The sequence below is a fragment of the Rhinoraja longicauda genome, chromosome 24 (assembly GCF_053455715.1).
Source record: "Rhinoraja longicauda isolate Sanriku21f chromosome 24, sRhiLon1.1, whole genome shotgun sequence".
In the NCBI taxonomy this organism is placed as follows: Eukaryota; Metazoa; Chordata; class Chondrichthyes; order Rajiformes; family Arhynchobatidae; genus Rhinoraja; species Rhinoraja longicauda.
In genome coordinates this window covers 23,895,850-23,907,774 of record NC_135976.1, presented here as the reverse complement: position 1 = coordinate 23,907,774, position 11,925 = coordinate 23,895,850, and the positions used below count along the sequence as shown (strand labels likewise).

General features: G+C 44.0%; 1 protein-coding gene across 1 annotated transcript in view; it reads right to left on the bottom strand.

The window, feature by feature from the left end:
• The window catches only part of LOC144605222 (voltage-dependent L-type calcium channel subunit alpha-1D-like), a 39,504-nt gene that overhangs the window by 11,480 nt on the left and 16,099 nt on the right, over nucleotides 1–11,925 (bottom strand). Inside the window, exons 3-5 of the mRNA XM_078420322.1 lie at nucleotides 9,031–9,170; nucleotides 4,860–4,978; nucleotides 14–166 (exon numbers count right to left, since the gene is read on the bottom strand). Of these exons, the coding sequence (XP_078276448.1) occupies nucleotides 14–166; nucleotides 4,860–4,978; nucleotides 9,031–9,170 (412 nt within the window). The remainder of the gene's footprint in view (nucleotides 1–13; nucleotides 167–4,859; nucleotides 4,979–9,030; nucleotides 9,171–11,925) is intronic.

Below are 11,925 nucleotides of genomic sequence, written 5' to 3'. Positions count from 1 at the left end.
TCTCTCTCTGTACCTGTTCCATCGAAGAAACACGTCTTGTGCATTTTTCCCATGAACAGTTCCAGTCCAATGATGGCATAGATGATAATCATGAAGAGGACAAGCAGCGCAATGTGGAGCAGTGGGACCATGGCCCTGATGATCGAGTTCAGCACCACCTGTAAACCTGAAAGCAGAGATCAATGACCTCCCCATGTACGTACAGTCGATTAAAAAAGAACAAAGGAATCTCAAAACAGCTGTGCTAGCCCCCACCTGCTCTGCTCCACCTTTGATGCAGATTATGTTTGATCCTCAGCTCGCTATCTGATCTCCCTCTGTTCATTAGAATCCAAGAAGCGATTAGTCTCATTGATTGAACGCCCTCGGCCGTCTGGGATAAATTCCAAAAATCTACTGCTGACTGAGGAAAGTTACCAGGAAATGCCAACCCTTTTACAGAAACAATCTGTTCTGGTTCTAAATTCCCCCACCTAAAAGAATCAGGCTCATCGCATCAGACTAGTTGACCCAACTCAGATTCCTGTAATCACCTCTCATTCTTCTATTCACCAATGAGTACAAGCACATTCTTCCCAATCCCTCATAAAAGGACAACGCTCTTGCCTCATTCATTCAGACTCCAAGGCAAATATATCTTTCCTTTGGCAGGAAAATATAATTGAGCATAGTACACCTCTCCCATAGATAGCTCATTTCATCATTGGAGATAGAAAACCAGATAATTCCTCTGTCCCTCTCTTTCCCCTCCCCCTTCCCAGTTCTCCCACTAGTCTTCCTGTCTCCTACTACATCCTATCTTTGTCCCGCCCCCGCCCCTGTCATCAATCTGAAGAAGGGTCTCATCCTGAAACATCACCCATTCCTTCTCTCCGGAGATGCTGCCTGACCCGCTGAGTTACTCCAGCATATTGTGTCTACCTTAGAGAAACGAAAGGTCACCTTGATGCAGTCTCAAAATGGTCCAATGACCGTTCAGGTGGGAATACTGCTACCTGTGACATAGGGATCTGTACTTTTTGAAATGCAGATCCGCTACAATGTATAAAAACTCAGCTGCAAATTTGTAGAAAGTAAGATCTCCCAACCTGGTGCACTCCACTCATGTGGCAATATACTGTAACTATGGCCAGATCATCTGTTTTAATCTGGAGACATAAGAGATTGCAAATGCTGGAATCTTGAGCAATAATACAAACTACTGGAGGAACTCAGCGGGTCAGGCAGAAACTCTGCAGAGAAGGAATGGGTGACGTGTCGGGTCGAGACCCTTCTTCGGACTGATGTCAGGGGAATGGGAGGTACATAGATAAGGAAGTATAGATAAAGAAGTGTAAGGTGTGAAAACAGGACAGAGGGAAAGAAGCTCAAGGAAAATGTAGAATAGAGCATTGTTAGTTGGAAGAAGGTAACAACAAAGCAGAGATAAAGTGTAGTCGGGGACGGTAAGACTGGTCAGAGAACTGGGACGCGGAGGGGATGGAGAGAGAGGGAATGCAAGGGTTACATGAAGTTAGAGAAGTCAATGTTCATACCGCTGGGGTGTAAACTGCCAAAGCGAAATATGAGGTGCTGCTCTTCCAATTTGCGCTGGGCCTCTGACAATGGAGAAGGCCCAGGACAGAAAGGTCAGTGTGAGAATGGGAGTTAGCAACTAAACACTTTAACTCCCCGTCCCATTAACCGGTTGCTAAACACTTTAACTCCCCTCCCATTACCAGTTGATAAACACTTTAACTCCCCCTGCCATTTCCACACTGACCTTTCTGTCCTGGGCCTCCTCCATTGTCAGAGTGAGGCCCAGCACCAATTGGAGGAACAGCACTTCATAATTTGCTTGGGCAGCTTACAACCCAGCAGTATGAACATTGACTTCTCTAACTTCAAGTAACCCGTGCTTCCCCTCTCTCTCCATTCCCTCTCCCTTCCTAGTTCTCCGACCAGTCTTACCGACTAACAATGGTCTACTCTACATTTTCCTTGATCTCCATTCCCTTTGTCCTGTTTTCACACCTTAAACTTCCTTATCTATACACTTCCTTATCTATGTACTTCCCACACCCCTGACATCAGTCTGAAGAAGGGACTCGACCCGAAACATCACATTCCTTCTCTCCAGAGGTGCTGCCTGTGTTGCTCCAGCATTTTGTGGCTATCTTCAATTTACACCAGCATTTGCAGTTCCTTCCTACACATGTATCTATGGAGGTATATGGACAGATGACATTTCAGTTCGGGAATTTTCATCTGCAATCTCTAGTGTCTCCATTGAATAAAGTATAGTGACTAAATGTAGCAATATTTCTGAAGCATAAGCAAATGACGTTTGGACGATTGACATATATAATGGCAATTGGATAAATTAATATCACTTACATGAAGACAGAAAAATAATTCATGCCCATTAAGATCACTAAAAGTAATCCATTATATTATTTGAAATGTTTGACAACCCACTTATTAACAGAAGACAAATGGGGAAAGAGCAGACATAAATTTATAAGCCAAATGTAAAATAGTAAATCATAATCATTCCAGCTAACAAATTTCAATATACTAATAAAAGACAAGGAAAGTCCAAATAGAATGAAACTCCCAATAGAACATAGGACAAAGAACAGAAAATGACAGGCACTTTGGCCTACAATGTCTGTGCCGAACATATTGCCAAAATAAACGAATCTAATCTGCCTACACCAGACCATGCCCCTCCATTCCCTGGATATCCATGTGCCTATCTAAAAGCTTCTAAAAAAACACTTTAATATCTGCCTCCACCACCACCTCTGGCATTGCATTCCAAAGCACCTACCACTCTGTTTAAAAAAACGTATCCCGTGTATTTCTTTCCAACTTTGCCCCTCTCACTTTAACGCTATGCTCTTTAGTCATTGACACTGGCAAAATGGTTCTATCTATATCGACACCATTCATAATTTTAAATACTTCTATCAGTTCTCCTCTCCACAACCAGCATTCTAGAGCAAACAAAGCAAGTTCGTGGTGGCAAATACCCTCTAATCCATGCAGCATTTTGGTAAACCTCTTGTGCACCTTCTCCAAAGCCTTCACCTCCTTCCTGTAAAGGGGCGACCAGAACTGCAAGCAATATGCCTACTTTATCATTCTATCTGCTTGTGTTGCTGCTTTCAGGGAGCTCGGCACCAAGAAACCAAAATCCCTCTTTACATCAATGCTGTTATGGATCTTGGCATCAGCCATATACCTTTCCCTTACATTCAACATCCCAAAGTGCAGCACCTCACACTTGCTCCGATTAAACTCCATCTGCCATTGCTCCATCCATTTCTATAGTTGATTCTGTTCTTGTGGTGCATAAAAGAAGCCACATAAATAAATGCAAAAAGGAAAAGAGCAAGATGAATAAGGCTGAGATGAGCTTAACATAGAAGAGCTAAATTGAACCAAATGACCTGTTTCCACAGTGCAAATACCATGGAAACCTTTATCCTGAATAAACAGGGACAGTAGTTATGGCGACACAAGGGAATGCAAATGCTGCAATCTTGAGCGTAAAACAAACTGCTGGAACTCAGCAAATCATGCAGCATTTTTGGAGGGAAATGGACAGGAGTCATTTCTGGTCGGGACCCTTTTTTAACATTGAGAAGGGGCCGGCGTGAAACATTGTTTATCCATTTCCTTTCACAGATGTTGCCTCATCTGCTGAGATCTAGCAGTTTGTTTTATTACAGTAGTTATGCACATTTTGAATACAGAGTCATCTGTGCAAATAGTCGATGATCTTCACCACTAAGTAGCTGAGGGATTCTTGCCATGATCAAAGTCTTATCCTGAAAAAAATAGCACTCTAAAGGGCCTGTCCCACTTAGGCGATTTTTTGGCGACTGCCGGCGACTGTCAGTCGTAGCAGATCGCCGAAATTTTCTTTTACCCGACGACAATGACCACGACAATGCCGAGTCACGTCGAGATTACACCGTCTTCGGAAACATCGCGAAATTCCCACGCTGTCAATGCTTCTCTGGCGTCTTAATTTTCGCTGAAATCACTGACAAGTCGGTAAGTACTTGAGAGTTTTGAACTGTAACATCTTGTATGGGTTACTTAAAAACCAAGTTTCACTGTAACAAGGCATAAACTGCATTTACTTCCAGTTTACTCATAGCTGGATTAAAAAATAATAATTTTTAAAGTGGTTAAGTGGATTTTTGTGAAAAGTGTGGGGGCATTCTTTGAAAATGTATGGGAGATGCATATTTGGTTTCTGGGTTGCATATCTGGGTTGGGAGCCCACTTTAAATGTAATGGCTGATGGCCATAAACATCACGAAAATTCCCACGCTTACCTGATCGCCAACTGTCGCCTCCAATCTACCTGTCAAATGTCCTGACGGTAAATAAATTGGTTAAACACAAGCATTTTATGGTATTTTGAAATTACTTTATTTATTTTAATATTATGTGCTTCTAAATGCATCTAAGAGAACCTATCAAACTTGGGGACAGCATGCGACAGCGCCCGCAATAAGCAACGATACCTGGCAACAAGCCAGCTGTCGCCGAGAAATTTCACTCCGGATGATTTCTCAGCGACCCGCTGAGATCCACTATGATTTTTGGAAGACTCCTCACGATCATGCCCGCGACACCCTGGCGAACTGTCGGCGACAACCTAGTCGCCGGTAGTCACCTTAAAATCGCCTAACAGGCCCTTTACTGTTACTCTTGAACAAATTGTGACTTTATAGTCACAGTACATAACACTTCACTGAATAAACAGTAACAATGAACAGCTGCAGAGAATGATCATGTCCTGCAATAAATAGCCTTTCAAACATCCCTGTGAGAAGCAATGCAATCCCCCCTCTACTTACTGGGAACACCCGACACCAGGCGCAGTGGCCTCAAAACTCGGAATGCTCGAAGGGCCTTCACATCGAACCCTGCATTCTTGGCTGATGGGCTGAGGTGCTCCAGGATCACAGTGAACAGGCTGCAAGGGAAGAAGAGAGCGAGTCTCACACTGACACGACGACTCACCATTGTTCTTCAATAAGGTAGCTCCTTCTACAATATATAAATCAAATTCTGTACTCACCAGCCTCTTTTATTCCCTTCCCTGCTTTCTCCCATGATAGGACTACCAGATGTTTGATACTGTGCGTTATCACAATTTGGGGCATAATGATAGAGTTGCTGCCTTACTTCGCCAGAGTCCGCGTTCGAACCTAAATACGGGTGCTGTCTATACGGAATTTGTAGGTTCTCCCTGTGATCACGTGGGTTTTCTCTGTGTATTCTGGTTTCCTCCCACATTACAAAGACGTGCAAGTTTGTTGGTTAATTGTTTTTTTATAAATTGTCCCTATTATGTAGGACTGAAATAGTGTTTTGGTGATCGATGGTCAGTGCAGACTCGGTGGGCCAATGGGCCTGTTTCTATGTTGCACTGTATCTCTAAAGTAAACTAAACTAAACTAATCAAGTGCTTCTGCAAGTAGGCCTGAAAGGCTGAATAACTTGTACTGCTCTGTCTATCTGCCCGAAATCTAGGTGGATAACAGCAAGACCCAAGACCATAAGCAGAAAGCAAGAACCAGTTCCAGTCCAGCAGTTACATCTCCCGGCAGAAATGTCTGATGTCAGCAATAAACAGATTGAGTGTCTACCTGTGGCCTGCCTATATGGTCTAAAACAATCTAGTTTTATGGTGAGCAACCAGTTAACAATACAACACAATGAAATGTACAATACAATGTTTCATAAATGGGTTAACTGCTTCATTTTGCAAAGCCGAACATAAAGATTTGCTAGAGATACAAGAGGCTGCAGATGCTGGAATCTTGTGTAGAAACAAACTGCTGGAGGAACTCAGCGAGTCAAGGCACCATTTGTGGAGGGAAATAGGCAATCTGAAGAAGGGTTCCAACCCTCCATACATACAGCATTACATGCTTTCCTCCAGCAGTTTAACATTCGTTTTTTTAACTTTATGAAGGTTTGCCACTCTGCAGATATCTGAGCCATGCGTGTGAACACATGCTGACAGCTCAGACCTGCCACCCCTATACAGTCTGACCCCAGTGAAAATTGTGGTGCCTTTTGCAGCTTCGTACACCAGTTCAGCAATAAAAGTCAATTTAGATAGAAAGTCAGTAGTAAACTTTTCCCCATGGCAGAGATGTCTGAACCAGAGGGCATAAAGGATACAAGGAGCAATCTTTTCACCCAGACAGTGGTTGGATGGTTGGAGTTAAGAATACACAGTCTGAGAGGGTGGTGGAGGCAGAGAGCCTCCCATCAGATGAAAAGTATCCAGATAAGCCCTTGAATTGCTATGGCCATGGAAACCTATGGACCAATGGTTTGGACTGGTATTGATAATTTCCCCTGCAACCACATGTGAAATAACTCCCTAATATGGATGACAATAGACAATAGACAATAGGTGCAGGAGTAGGCCATTCGGCCCTTCAAGCCAGCACCACCATTCAATGTGATCATTTTCAATCAGTACCCCGTTCCTACCTTCTCCCCATACCCCCTGACTTCTCTATCCTTAAGAGCTCTATCTAGCTCCCTCTTGAATGCATTCAGATAATTGGCTTCCACTGCTTTCTGAGGCAGAGAATTCCACAGATTTACAACTCTCTGACTGAAAAAGTTTTTCTTCATCTCCGTTCTAAATGGCCTTCCCCTTATTCTTAAACTGTGGCCCCTGGTTCTGGACTCCCCCAACATTGGGAACATGTTTCCTGCCTCCTGGACATGTGTCCAACCCCTTTACGTACGTAAAGGTACGTACCCCTAAACCTCCCCCCTCACCTCTATCCAGGAACTCCAGCAGTCTTTCTAGGTGAGACTAGAGGTTCAAGTGCACCTCCTCTCACCACATCTACTGCATCTGGTGTTCCTGATGTGGCCTCCTGTACAATGAGTAGACCAAACATAGACTTGGCAAATGTTTTGCCGAACAATTGCGCTTGGTCTGCCAAGGCCAAGACCTTGTGGTTCCTTTGTTCTCCTGGTTGCTAACCATTTTACCTCCTCTATTGACAGAGTGAGGCCTCACCAAACTGGAGGAACAACACCTCACCTTGGGTAGCTTACAATCCAACAATATGAACATTGAATTCCCCAATTTTAGGTAACTACAAAACCCTCCCCCTCTCTCTTTTTCCCTCCTTACCTTGCCTTCACCCCCCACACCACCCCCCCCCCCCCCTCCACCTCTCCCCTATGCTCCAACTGGACTTGCACCTATTTCTCCCCTCCCCCTCCACATACATTCCTTCCTCTAGCTTCACAATTCGCAACTCTTCAATCTTTTTCTCACACAACTTCTGTGTTTTCATCTCTGGCCTTTGTCCACCATCTGCCTATCAAAAAACCTCCCTCGCCTGTATCAACTTATTATGGCTTTGTCCTGTGCCTCCTCGCTTCCAGCTTTCTCCCCCGACCTCCACCCCCCTCCCCCACCAAAATAAGTCTGAAGAAGGGTACTAACCCGAAACGTCTCCTAGCCATGTTCTCCAGAGATACTGCCTGACCCCCTGAGTTACTCCAGTACTTTGTGTCCTTCTTTGTGTACCAGCATCTGTAGTTCCTTGTATCTACATGGATGTGTTCTTGATGGATACCATGGACAGGATGAGCCAAAGAGCCTGTCTCGTTGCTCTATAACTCTGAGGCTCTAAATTTCCAAAAGAAACCTCATCCCATGCAATTATATTTCACCACACTTGTTTTGTTGGTCATGACATAGCTTATAATGTGTCAATGGGTGTTTTCCTTCCTCTGAAATGGAAAGTCCTGGTTTAAAACTCCAACTTCGGAGAATTAAGTAGATAACCAAAGCAGAGTCCACTACAGCCTGTCCATTAAACCGAAGCCTGTGATCTCTGTAAAATCCTCTAGCACAACCAGAAGAGTCGGGGGAAATCGCCCTGTGTCCATGACAGTATTGTTCCTTAAATCAACATTACAATTCGCTTCACTGGCAGTTGTGGGTTTTTTATATAACAACACTTCCTAAATCACAACTGGGACTAAATTTCATTTTGCAACATCCTGACTTTACGTAAAACATTATTTAATGCATCAGTTTCCCCTCCATTCCTCTCTCCGATCCCCTCTCCATTCCCAACCCATGAAGTTCTTTTCCGCATTTTAATAGTTCCCTGTTGAAAATTTGTGTTTATGTCCTTGTGCTCACGTTTTGCACGTGATCTATGGAACCACAGAATACAATTTAAAATCCAGTGCAGACAAAACAAATTATACATGTATGTATTAACATACTGTGGGAACTGTGGGAATAAACAGATCACTGGAGAGTGTTGTGGAACAGAGAGATTGAAGAGTACAGGTGCATGATTCCCTGAAAGTGGCAAGTCAGGTGGACAGGGTGGTGAAGAAGGAATTTGGCACATTTGCCTTCATTGGGAAAGATATTGAGTACAAAAGTTGGGGCATTATGATACAACTGTACAGGTCATTGGTGGGACCACACTTGGAATACGGTGTTCAGTTCTGTTTGCCCAGCTATAGGGAGGATGTCATTAACTTGGAAAGGGCACAGAAGAGGGAGAGACTGGGTGGGCTGTGACTTTTTTCTTTGGAGCGTAGGAGGCTGAAGAGTGACCTTATCAGTATGGAAAATCATGAGGGGCATGGATATAGTAATGCTCGCAATCTTTTTCTCAGTGTAGAGGATTCTAAAACTAGAGGGCATGGGCTTCAGGTGAGAGGGGAGAGATTTAAGAAGTACCTAAGAGGAAAGCATTTCACTCAGAGGGTAGTCTGTATCTGGAATGAGCTGCCAAAGGAAGCTATAGAAGTGGATAAAATTATGACTTTCAAAAGACATGTGGACAGACATATGGATAGGAAGGATCGAGAGGGGTATCAGCCAAATACGACTAGCCCAGAATGGCAGGTCAGCATATGATACTGATGGTTAGCATAGACATGGTGGGCCGAAGGGCCTGTTCAATATTGTTCAATTCTAAGGCTCTATCAATACAAGATAATCCTGGGACTTACCCAACGAACACGATGACAAAATCCAAAACATTCCAGACATTCCGTAAATAGGCATCCGGGTGAAACAGAAATCCATAAACAATAATTTTCAGAAATGCTTCAATTGTGAATACTATCAGAAAGATATACTCGACCTTTTCCTATGAGAGATATGGAGGGGAGAGGGAGGGGTAGAAAGAAGCAGGGGAAAGGTGGAGAGAGAAAAAGGGAGAAAAACAAAGAGAGGGAAAGGGAGTGTATAAGGTTGATGATTGTATCATCTCATCCCCCAAACAGGTCCTTCAAGATATCAAATAATCAACAATAGTACAACACTTTCAAAAGACACATGTAATAACATTCTCAATTGTACGGGCATCTCCTTTGCCTTTTGCTCACCCTTCATCCACTCTTTCAAGCCCAGGAATTGCTTTCCCTCCAACATTAAAAACAGCTACAACGTGACCACCACCATGCAGGGCCCTGGTGAGACCGTACCTGGAGTATTGTGTCCAATTTTGGTCATCTACCATACGATGGCAGCCTCGCCAGCAGTCTGTCTCATCTTTTTCTTTTTTTGTTGTTTTTAGTCTGTTGTTAAATGTATGTTTTAGTGTATCTTTTGTTTTGTATTATGTGGGGGGTGGGGGAGACTTTTTAAAATCTCTTTCCTTGATGGAGACGCGACTTTTTCCATATTGTATCTCTGTCCGCACAGTGCCTAACATTGTGGAGCTGACGGTCCCTTTGCTGGGGATTGACTTCGGGAGCTCCAACCACAGGAGCCTGTGGACTTAACATCTTGGAGCTTGCAATCCCTTTGTCAGGGATCGACTTTGGGAGCTCCAACCGCGGGAGCCTGCGGACTGAACATGGTGGAGATCACGGTCCCTTGGTTAGGGATCGACTTCGGGAGCTACGACCGCCCCGATCGCGGGAGCTTCGATCACCCCAATGCGGGAGCTTCGATCGCCAGCTGCGGGAGCTTCTATCGCCCCAACTGTGGTTGGTTCGACTGCCCCGACCACGGGAGAAAAGGAGGGAAGAAGATAATACGTTATTGCCTTCCATCACAGTGCGCTGTGGTGGACGTTTATGTTAATTTTTATGTAGTTGTGTGTTTTGGTGCTTTTTTGGTATGACTGTATGGTAAATCAAATTCTTTGTATGTTTTTACATAGTTGGCTAATAAATTAATTACACTTACAATTAATTTGAGGAAGGATATTGTTATTGAGGGAGTGCACTCTAGGTTCACCAGGTTAATTCCCAGGATGGGGGGACTGACATATGATGAAAGAATGGGCTTGTATTCACTTGAATTTAGAAGGATGAGAGGGCATCTTGAGAAACATATAAAACTCTTCAAGGATTGGACAGGATAGATGCAGGAAAAATTGTCCTGGTGTTGGGGGAGTCCAGAACCAGGGGGTCACTGTTTAAGAATCAGGGGGAGGCCATTTAGGACTGAAATGAGGAAAACAAAATTCACCCAGATAGTTGTGAATCTGTGGAATTCTCTGCCACAGAAGGCAGTGGAGAGTGAGACCAATTCACTGGATGTTTTCAAGAGAGAGTTAGATTTAGCTCTTAGGGCTAAAGGACTAAAGGCTAAAGAAATCAAGGGATATGGGGAAAAAGCAGGAACGGGGTACTGATTTTAGATAATCAGCCATGATCATATTGAATGGCAGTGCTGGCTCATAGGGCCGAATGGTCGACTCCTGCACCTATTTTTCTGTTTCTATGATCCCTTTCCTTTATCGTGTATCTCAGGCTGGGGTCTGTCCTGCAGCCAAAGCACAGCCTTTGGCAGGGACATGTGACCTCTTATGTAAGCAGATCTATCGCACAAATAATCGTCGAGAGAGCCAGTGCACTTGCTAACCCCTACTCCCACCGCCACCTCTGCTCCACCAGTTCATCATGATGTGATATACCCTCCCCATTTATTCCGATTGCTCCTCACCCCACCCTAATATGTGATCTCCCCCTCACTCTCCACCACTTTGGGATGTGTTCTCCCACTTACACATCTCCCCCTCACTCCCCTCCACTCTGCATTTACTTGACTGTCTCTGATTGTTCCTGCAACACACAAGGGGAGGAGCAGATCACACAGCAGCCCCACAGGTGGATGGGGGGAAACAGGAAGTCTAGGGATGACATGAGGCTTTCAAAGTGATAAACAATACATAGAAACATAGAAAGTAGGTGCAGGAGTAGGCCATTCAGCCCTTCAAGCCAGCACTGCCATTCAATATGATCATGGCTGATCATCCAGAATCAATTCCCTGTTCCAGCTTTTTCCCCATATACCTTGATTCCATTAGGCCTTAAAGCTATATCTAACTCTCTCTTGAATACATCCAGTGAATTGGCCTCCAGGGAATACACCAGGCAATCAATAAGGGATCAGCTGTGGATCACTGCACAGCACTCACATATCAGAGTCAGGATGTCCTGGATTCAAGACGAACTTTGGAGACTCAAATACAAATTTGAAGCTAACAGGTCAGTGCAACTTAAAAGAGTGTCCAAGGAAGTAAATGAAGAGAACGCATTGCATTGTCAGAGAGAACGCTGGCCGTTAGGGTACATTGAGAGTGTGATGCACTGTGCCACAGGCTATACCTGTATTTGGAAGGTGAAACTGTTTAAATGAGATGTTAAACCAAGGCATTTTCTCTGGCTGCAAAATATTCTGCATCGGCTCCAGGAAGAGGAGCTGGGAAGTACTTCCCAGTGCACAACGGACAGTGATGTAAATGCATTACTGTTACACCCACCCTCTGGTTTCTCATTGAATTAAATATTTGACAGAAGATGTAAGGCCCAGAAAGAAGGCCATTAGGCCCACTGTAACCATGTCAATTAAAAAACCTATTTAGCTCAAACTAATTTTTCAGTCCACAT